A 10,927-nucleotide genomic window follows, 5' to 3' on the forward strand; every position below is an offset into this window, starting at 1 on the left:
AAATGAGCCGACCACAGAGAAGATTGGCATCCTTAACTGCCCTCTAGCATACTCTTTACAATGTGTTTTTGCAGAACACCATGAGGTGGATTGTTTTATGAAACGAAATGGAAGATGGCATTGCTCATCCAGTGATAAGGACGTACAATTTATGACAGTAGAAAGAATGAACAGAATAGGAAAATACTCAAAAACAATCTTCACAGGTAGGAGGGTCTCAGTAAGAGGGTTCCACTGATCACAGCCATGCTCTCATTCTCTTATAATAATTACACTGAGTTTTTACTTGTGTTTGTATAAGAACTTTACTGAAATTAACAGTTTTTCATATTCTTGCAAAAATGATTAAGGTTATATTTTTTAGCCTTTTTTGCCACCATAGTGTAAATGCTTTTCTACATTTTTGTCCACAAATCAGTTCACAAGTTCACAAAAGATTAAAAAAGACCCAAATCAACAATAGATGTGTTTTAACAAGTGTGTGTATCAGAGCCCAATGTATCTTCTTCCTCCATTGTTTTTAAAATTACATCAATGAGCTACACTGTTGCACTGGGTAACATGTTTCTTTACCATTAACACACACACTGTAGTTTATTTTTACTCAATCCCACATACATATATTCCCTAGAGCACCAAATTTGCATTAATCTGTCACTGAAAATAGTCATCAACAAAGTTGTATCAGTATCCAGCTGTTAAAGGAAATAACTTTAAAAAATCAACTACATATTTGCACTGATTCATTGTTGTTTTTTGCCTTTTAATGGGTACTTGTCATTTCTTGACAGTTACAAAAATGTAGAATTTTACCACCCTTAACCTTGGTTATTGGACATCAATGGATATCAATTCACCTCTGAGCTTTCAGCTCTGTTATATTGCTGCCTCGCTGAAACTGCTGCACCTTGAAAGCGTGTGTCATCAACAGCAGCAGTAGCTGCTTCAGTGCTGTTGCAGCACTGCTAGCCAGAGTTTTTCCTGCACAGGCAGCGGAGCAGCGTGGCTGCTCTAACCTGCACACATGGGCGCCAAAATAAAAAGCAACAGGTTTCGTTGAAGCACCAATGCGTGCAGTCTGGCTGGGCCATTAGAAATGTTGGAAAAGGAGCTATCTTAGTTCCCTGCTTTATTCCCGGCATAAAGGCATTTACACACAGGGGCTGTGACGAACAACACGAAAACATGAAAGGCTCACCTGTGAATATACAAACTAATGCGCGACATCAGCTCAACAGTTGGAGAGTTTAAGGCTTTTATTGTGAAAGGTAAGGGTGGAAGGAGTAGATCTGGTATGTGCTGCCTTTGTCAGTATGAAGATAGCAAGGAGTGGGATTTCATGTATCAGAGTCACAGTAGTATGAGTGATTTAGACATTCAAGATGAGGATTATTGTTCAGTAGTAGAATAAATTGATCGAGTTACTGATTATTTGTCTTGTTCTGTTAGGAGGAGGTTTGGAAAGAAGTGGCAGTATAGTTCGTGTTGAAGCCCACCCAGAGTCCAGATCAAACAAACCTGTGGTGAAACCTCCCAGCACCGACGGAAGTGGCTCTTGGCGATGGAAACCACCTGAACAACGACCTTCGCTCCGACAGTCAGCTTTCACTCTCAACGACCTGAACAGACACACAGACAGCTGTGATTCGCTGAGGGACGGAGAGTCAGTGGATGGACGGAGGAGCGTGACAGGAACCGAAACGGAGAGCGAAGGAGAAGGAGGGGAAGGAGGAGGTGTATACACAAACCATCCACATGTTGTACACCCTTTACACCCCTTACATCCCAATAACCCCAACCACTTCCCGCACCCCAATTTTAACCCCAACAATCCCAACTTTAATAATGCTCACTTTAATTTCAACCCTAACTCCGCCAACTTTAACCCAAACTCTGCCAACTTTAACCCCAGCTCGGCCAACTTTAGCCCCAACTCGGCCAACTTTAGTCCCAATTCGGCCAATTTTAGCCCCAACTCTGCCAACTTTGACCCCAACTCAGCCAACTTTAACCCCCTCTCGGCCAACTTTAACCCCCACTCAGCCAACTTTAACCCCAACTCAGCCAACTTTAATCCCCACTCAGCCAACTTTAACCCCCACTCAGCCAACTTTAACCCAAACTCAGCCAACTTTATCCCCAACTCAGCCAACTTTAACCCCAACTCAGCCAACTTCAGCCCCATCACTACCAACTCCAACATGCCATTCACCCCCACTGCCACCTTTTCTCCTCCCTTCCACCCCCACCCTCAGGCCATCACCACCATCAGAGTCACCCCGGTGGAGGGAACGGCTGCCAGCAGCGACGGTGGCTCCGACTGCCAGTCGGTTGCCTCGTCCAGCCGTGAGTCCACCCTGAGGAGGAAGAGCGGCTCCCACATTGCCCATGTTCCTGAACGAGGGCCCACCCCCGACCTCCACAATAACCACCGCCTCTGTGACGACAGTAACCGCCTTGACAACGAAAGCAGCAACCGTTTTCACGAAAACCTCAGAAGTTTTCAGGAAAACCCCATCCACCCTAACCACCCTAACCACCCCAACAGGCAGCTGCAGGGGATGTATGGCCGTCCCAGCCCAACCCCTCCCCCTACCTTACCCCGCCCCATCCTGACTCACACGCCATCTCCTACTTTGGGGTTGGCCTATAAAGAATAACACACTCAGTGTTGAATTCATCTATACCTGTGATTAAAATATGTTCTACTTGACCAGTACAACATTTCAGCGGAGATGCTGCATGGCCCAGTCACAACTTCCGATTGGGCCAAAAGGTTTTCCTCAAAAAGAAAGGAAATTTGGTTAAATCTTTACACCACCTAGGGTCAGCCAAGAGAAGATGGCCCACCCACAACCTTTCACCTGGCCAATTAGGGCACAATTTATGGCCGATTGTCCCCCTAGCCCCCAAGCTAGTTTTGCACCCAAGTGGATAATGTCTTATGCCTAAATACTAGGAGATGTACTGTAAGCTTATTAAAGCCTATTAGCAAGAGATTCATGATCCTCTTTTGGACAAAAGCCATAGAGAGTACTAACGCAATTAGCCCTGCCCACAATCTTCAATTGGCCAATAAGAAAGGACTATAGTCAGGGCCAAACAAAAGAGGGGTGAGTTTGCTTCAACATTTTTCTTGCACTCAGAAGGAGAGACTCCAGCCTCCTCGCTCTGTCCCACAGCTCCCAGACTAATGACTCTACCCCTCTCTCCTCTGACCGCTGGGTCAGCGGTCAGTGGGTTAACGTTCTTGTCACAACATTTTTACGTACAGTATATTCTCGGCTCTCATCCTTTTGTCAAACACAGATACAGTAACAGCATCGATATATAAACTTAACAGTGTACCCACGCACCATAAGATGGACATCTGCATTCAAAGCCCATAACTGTGCTGTGTTTGTACGTTAATGTGAGTGGCCACAGAGGAAATTTAACCCAAAGTCTTAATAATGTCTGGGCTACAAGGAGTCCCTTTTGGGCAATAACAGTATCTCTAAGGTCATGGTGGTATTGTGTTTGTGTTGGATAAGAACAATTTCATGGGTCGTTCCTAGTGTTTTAAATATAGTAAAACAAGCGCGCTACTTTTTACATGCTGTGTTTAATAATGTGCAGTATATGGATTCTTCTGCCTGTGTAGTAGCTGTACTGGCACATGCAGCATGTGAGTCATCTGAACATCAGACCATTAAGTCCAAAGACTGAAGGAAGGGAAGTACTTTTTTTTGTTTTGGTCATTTTTATCAGCGCGTCATGTCTCCCGCCACTGTGAGTTTTAGCGCAAATGCTTGGAAAAAAAGAAAGAAATATATCCTGGCATAAAGTCGTCATATTTTGAGAAAAAGGTTGAGATAAAAGTGTAGTTCCATAGGACAAGGACCATATCTGATGAGAACAGTTGTGATGTTTACAAAAACAAATGGCATAATGAAATGTCATTTACCAAGGAAGTACAATACTACATGAATGCAGTCGTCATTTTATAATAAAGTTATAAAAATGCACAGAGAATATTGTTTTGAGAAAACAAAGGCATAATATTCAAATATGTACAATATTACAAGAATAAAATCATGAATAAAAAAGGCATTACAGTACAAAAAAAGGCTGTATTTTGAGGGAAAATTTTAATGTTACATGAAAAGTAAAATACAATTTTACAAAAACATTGTCATTTTAAGAAAACTCTTCTACTTTGCTTAAATGAAGTGTTATTTTACAAGAAATACAATGTTATAAAGTAAAGTTTTACCATAAATGTCTTACAAGATTACTGTCTTGTTCTATGAGAAAATGTCATAAAATCACAAGAAATAACTTATATTATGAGAACTTCAGAAAAGCCAGTATTTTGAGGAACACTACATTTTGTCATGTGTTCCTCGAACCTTGCTGCTTTGCCCCTCAGGCTGAAATCCTCATTGGCCTCTTCTTTGCTGGTTTCCTGATTGAAATGTTACAGGTTTATCAGTCAAGTGAAGAATACGATGATGACTGTCTAAAACCACTTTTATACCAGCTCTGTCACTATATGGACATCCTTCATGAGTTCATTTCCAGTTTTGCAGTCAGGTAAGGAGGACCACAGATTGTGTGATCACATGCAGGACAGCTGCACTGACACCAGCTGAAGTCTATGAGAAAATAGTGCCGAGTTTTTAACTAAACTTTAGCTATAACTTTAGATCTTCAACAGCCCCTCGGACGGACAGGCTGCTATTAGAAGAATATGAAAACAATTTCACACTTTGATTCGCAAAATAGAAATGTTTTCTCTGACAATTACAACTTAATTTTCATATTATGCCTTCTGTTCTCGTTAAACTTCTTCATCAAATTTCTCTATTAGGCTGCTATTAGGACTTTCTTCTTGTACACTAACATCTTTATTCTTTCAACATAATCACTTTTTCTCACTAACTGTTTTCCTTTTTTTTGGCAAATTCGGTCATCAAATAAGCCATCGAGACAATTTTATACATGTATGAACCGGAAGAGTCTCTACAACACCGGCAGTGGCCAGCTGTTAGCTAACACAAATTAGCTCGGGGCAGTAGGGTGAAGGCATTCAAACATCTGTTTTAACCACTAATACTGCTCAAAATAACAGCAAACGTCTGCAGCAGCATGAGAAAAGTCCCTGCACAGAAAACAAAGCACCAACAACGTAGTTGGTGAACCCAGAGTTTATTAAAAGACTGTTTTAAAGACTTACCTACTGGCCCCTGCACCAGCTCCTCTCATAGTAAAGTCCATTACAGTGGATTACCAAAGTCAATCCCAAAGGAAGGAGCCCATTGGTGCTTTGTTTTGTGTGTAGGGACTCTTCTCATGCTGCTGCAGAGGTTTGCTGTTATTTTCAGCAGCATAAGTGGTTAAAAAAGACCTTTAAATGCCTTCACCGTACTGCCCCGAGCTAATCACTGTTAGCAACGTCCGGCTGTCTGCCACTCTCACGGATTTCTCAGTTAATCGTTCACACGCAAAAAAAAATTGTCTCAATGGCTTATTTGATGACCGAATTTGCCGAAAAACACCGGAGTTAGGCTTGAACAAGATTTCTGATTCACAGTCACAGTGTAATATTCCACACTGACTGTGCTTTGGTATTTTGCATGTGTGTTTGAATTTGTGAAGTAGAAAATATTCTGACATTTCTACTCTATGAATGGTAAAGAAAAAAAATCGAATCTAATTCTCATTTGTCTGTCACTGATGATACTGATTAGCAAAAACACACGGTTTAGGAATATTCAACAGACATTACTCATCATTTTCTCAGCCCAGTGTTTACATTCTTTGGTTAACTTAGTGCCCAAGTGCCACCAGAAGAGACGGCGTGTGGCTGCGGGCTAGTCACATAGACAGGCTGTGTTGGCGTTTTCATGCAAATCTGCCTGGGAACAGAAGGATCCTCAAGTTGGATCATGTTGAAATTAAGAAAGCACAATTAATGCGGCTGGATGACACAACACAGTGGATATTTATAGCTGTGTACATATTTACAGTAAATGCTGTATTTCTGTAAGCTCCCACTTCTGGTCTTGATGATTGCATGTGTAGGTGCAGGGCCATGATGAAGATTTAGGTGGAGAAGATGCTGCTGCTAATGCTGTGTGAAGAGCCATTAATATGTTTTTAATGGAACATACAATAGCAGAATGGAGAAGACTTATATGTCAACATGTATTATAAGGAGTATTTTAGTTAAACAAGCGGATATATCAATTGTATATGGTTGAATGCGACAGTTGCCACTCAACTCCTTTACATGTGTCGGTGTGCAAACTTTCTTTACGACCTACCACTAAAGAGTGGACACAGTTCAATTTGAGTGAGAAGAGAAATAAGTGCCCTGATTGGTCAACACAGATGACAAGGGTTCAAGAAGGTTTATGTGCCCATTTTCACGATAAGCACTGATCTACAGTAGTTCTATGCTTTTTGTTTTGTTGCTGTTATTGTTTTTATTTTATGTGGGAGGTTTGGAGAGAACAGGCAGTGCAGGGGTGAACATTTAGAGTGGTATAAAGTGGTAGAGGGTAGGAGCCGCATCATCATAATACCTGTAAACGCTAATGAATACTGGTTTTACAAAGCATATTATAAGGATGTTGCTTAGTTTTGCCAAATAAAATAGAAATATAATCTTTATCAAAGTATAATAACGTTGATATTTATAAAGGTTTTAACAACAAAATGGAGCCATTGTGGATTAATCTTGCAGCTGAAGTATCTTAATGAGTTTTATGCACAGTAACTGGTAGGAAGTCATGTAGAAATGGCCTTTTATACAGTTCTTCACAACATTTTTTGTAAAGGGGGATGCAAACAGCTGTACTGAGTAATGTAGACAATATTTTGATAAAGACGGTAGAGATTATTCTCAAGTAATTAAAGTTTAGGCTTTACTTTCATATTGTTTGATACCCTAATCATAGATACACTCAGCGGCCACTTTATTAGTCACCCCTGCTGCTTACTGAATGTCAGTGTGGTCTGCTGTTCCCTCTCTGCTAGAAAGTGGATGGTGTTGTGTTTTCACAGATGCTCTCCTGCATTCCTCTGTTGGAACCAGTGGATATTTGAGTTACTGTTGCCTTTCTATCAGCTCCAACCAGTCTGGCCATTCTCCTCTGACCTCTGGCTAAAACAAGGCGTTTGAGCCCATAGAACTGCCGCTCACTGGATCTTTCCTCTTTTTGGGACCATTCTCTGTAAACCCTAGAGATGGTTGTGTGTGAAAATCCTGGTAGATCAGCATTTTCTGAACACTCAGACCATCCCATTAGGCACCAACAACCATGCCATGTTCAAAGTCACTTCAATCACCTTTCTTCCCCATTCTGATGCTGCTTTGAACTGAAGCACATCCTCCTTCCCATGTCTACATGCCCGAATGCACTGAGTTGCCACGTGATTGGCTGATTAGAAATGTGCGTTAACGAGCAGTTGGACAGGTGCACCTAATGAAGTGGCCGGTGAGTGTACAATCATAGTGAGTGTGCCACTAAAGAGCACCAGTTGTGGTCTCTATTATGTACAGGGAACTCTTATAGTACCAGTCCAGTCTAAGAAATACTTGGGCTTAATACTAAATAAAGTGTACACAGGACCAGGAATGTTAGCCGAGACTAGTGATGTCCAAATAAAGCTTCATGAAGCATCAGTTGTATTTGTTGAGCCCACTAGATGGAGCTCTTGGTTTAAGGAAAAAGGCTCAATGAATGGTGATTCAGTGTGTTTTCATCTCTTTGTTGAACATCTAGTGGACTCAGAAAATAAAGAAAATTAAGCTTTATTTGGACATCACTAGCCAAGACTAACCTAATTACAATTGGAGTTCAACTATATTAATACATAATTACTGGGCGACAGTCAATTTTTCCTGCTTTTAATAACAGTGCCCTGGCAAATGCACTCAGCTGTACATGATGCAAAATTGAAACTCCAGGCTGTCTCTGCAGGCCTGTGTCTGCACAGTTTACAGTCCGCCTAAGATGGTTTCTATGGAAGAGAAACACCAGTCTGGATCATTTAACATTGGAAAGAGCCACTGCATTGTGACTCTTCTGTTTGAAAAGACCAACAGAGTGGTGTGGGTGTGTGTCTCCAGGCATATTTTCTCCTCATAGCATTTTCAGACAGGTAGCTAGCAGCTAACTTATTAGTGGTCAACTTTAAATGGTGAACAGTAGTTCAGTAGGAATCTTCCGGTTAAACATTTGAGCACATCATTGAACTTAAAAGCTCTGAGCTGGGACCTCAAGGATTTTGGGTAGATGCAAGAACGCACACACTGGATGTGTCCATATCAATGTGTCATCGACACTTTGATGTCAGCACGATTCGACAAGATGGTTATTAAAGGATTCCAAACCAAAATCCACACAACCGGACATGTTCCTAGCAGGAATGTGATATAACTTTTAACACCAGCAAACAATATTACAACAGAGTTATTGCTGTGTTTGCATTGCATACACTGCTACATATAGCTACATGCTAACACCAGAGAAAGCTGTCATCTCTGTTGCTGAATTCTTCCCCAATTTGGGATCACATTCCTGCTGGAAAGTGTCTGCTTGTGTAGTTTTTCGGGGGGTTTCCACGGTAGAAAGGGCTGCTTTAACGTCAGCAATAGCTGTAATCTTGGTTGCTGATGTTAGTTTTCCACCAATTTCGAATCACAGTCCCGCTGGAACATGTCTGGTTGTGTAGTTTTTGGCGGTTGAAAGTGCCTCTGTTACAGTCAGTCATGGTCACAGACACAGTCATTGTCACACATTTGTAGCTGAGAGCAGCTTGTCCTGTTAGCCTGTTATGCTAACATTAGCTCAAATAGCTAAAGTAGTTAACAGTGTCATATCTAAACCTTTAGTTACATTGTTAGACATGCAGCAGTTTACCAGTATCATGAATAGACAATTTGATGATATTTGAGCTAAACTGGACAGTTTTTTTCTTGAAAACCTAGGAGCACTTTAACATACTTCTGCATCACATTATATGGTTGAGTAGAAACAAACGAAGTTCATGATTACGCCTGCAATTTAAATCACATTACTGTTGGATATTTTCCCCAAATTGTTTTTGCCCTAAATGCAGCAGCCATGGAGGAAGCACAACTAGGTTAGCAGGAATACTGAGGTTAAAAGGTAAACTTAACGTGACTCTCGCCAGATGATTTTCTTTCCACCTTGCTTCTGCCCAGCTCCACTCATCCATCTGGATTTGCTCTATATAGAGGGATTTCGGGACCACTAAAAAATGTCGGGCAAATCAGGACTGCTGGGCGGGGTTTTATAGGTGTGATGTGGCGGCAAAGTGATTCAGGGCGTACTCACACTGTCCTTCCAGACCGCGACCCGGGCCTTTGGGTACTTGTCCCCCCTCCCTCTCCCCCCCGCGCCCCAGCCCCGTTTGTACTCACACTGCCAGGGCCGGCCAATGCTTCTTGCTGTCCGTACGCCATCACGCCGTAACACGTCACACGCATTGATCGCGTGTGTGTGGCTTTGTTTACAAATCTTTCCACAGACCTTGGAGTTTTTGTGCGTCTTGTCGACTGTTTTTGAATATTTTCATCCGACCAAATCTGCAGTAAACACTCCACCTCCGCATCACATCAACGTGAACCTTTCACCGCCATTGTTGTTGTTAAATGTCCGCGCATTGTCCGTCCTTCTATTTACATGTCCGAACAGGCGGACATAACGCTACTGCCGTAGGGCTCGTGCTCGTGCTCGTACACGTGCACACGGTCGTGCTCGTACATGTGCAAACGGCTCCGCTAAAGCCCACCTCTTTCAAGCGGGCCGTGGATGGCCCGCTGGCCGCAGTAATGCGCGGAACGGGTGCACTCACACTGCTTAAAGGTACTAGGCTTTAGCTGAAAAAACGGTTTTGGCCCCGGCCAGAAGGACAGTGTGAGTACGCCCTCAGACAACAATGGCTGCTCGCATCGAGGAAGCAGACATCAACATGGATGCTGCTGTTTCATCAGTGTTGTCCAATCTAGAGAATCTTTCTTCTTTAAAAGAACACCAGAGAACGGCTCTTGTTGGTGGAAACTATGATTTCCCCCTTCTCCCGACCAGGTTTGGCAAAAGTTTGATCTGGTAGTGGTAGCGTCACGGGGGAAGTAGCACGTTAATAAAGATGAAGGACAACTGGTTTATCCAATCATATGCAAGGATTTTTGATAAAGCGAGATAAGATCACAGATGGATGTCCTTATCGGGGTCGTGGGGGGGCTGGAGCCCGTAAAGCAGGGTCCACCCTAGACAGGACACCAGTCTATCACAGGGCACATAGAGACAAACAGAGACAGACAACCATTCACACCTACGGGCAATTTAGAGTCATCAATGAACCTAACACCTGCATTTCTTTGGACTGTGGGAGGAAGCTGGAGAACACGGAGAGAACCCACACAGACAAGGGGAGAACATGCAAACTCCACACAGAAGGGCCCCAGCCAAGATTTGAACCTCTTGCTGTGAGTCAACAGTGCAAACCACCATACCACCGTGCCGCGCCATGAGTGGAGCTAGGTGGAACGAAATTCATCTGGCGAGAGTGAGGTTAGGGTAAACTGCCATTGACAGGTTGATGTACTGCCCCGAGAACCAGGCTTCACGTGCAAAACATTCTAGTCAAGTTTTCATATAGGCTACAGAAAGTCTTTATTTAACCCATCACTTAACCAAAGCTACTTAACCTGCCTAAACCTTTTGTAAAATTGTTCTCATGACAAACATGGCAGGATACAGATGTGCTATTATTGTAACACAATCCATAGGAATGTAATGAAAAGGTTACTCTCATTAAAGTTCAGTATTTTTCATACAAATCTGCGCATACGTACATTTCATGTATGAGGCCTATTCATTTCAACGTGTTGCTCTGTGTTCAACATGAA

General features: G+C 42.5%; 1 protein-coding gene across 1 annotated transcript in view; it reads left to right on the forward strand.

Moving 5' to 3' along the window:
- LOC310958052 (phospholipid phosphatase-related protein type 4-like) overlaps positions 1–2,660 on the forward strand; it is a gene marked incomplete at both ends in the record, with an annotated part of 53,427 nt that extends 50,767 nt beyond the window's left edge. The window contains 2 exons of the mRNA XM_083928850.1: positions 1,450–1,842; positions 2,149–2,660. Of these exons, the coding sequence (XP_083784976.1) occupies positions 1,450–1,842; positions 2,149–2,660 (905 nt within the window). The remainder of the gene's footprint in view (positions 1–1,449; positions 1,843–2,148) is intronic.
- Between the last annotated feature and the right edge of the window lie 8,267 nt (positions 2,661–10,927).

Source organism: Echiichthys vipera (genome assembly GCF_963691815.1).
Source record: "Echiichthys vipera genome assembly, chromosome: 15".
NCBI lineage: Eukaryota > Metazoa > Chordata > Actinopteri > Perciformes > Trachinidae > Echiichthys > Echiichthys vipera.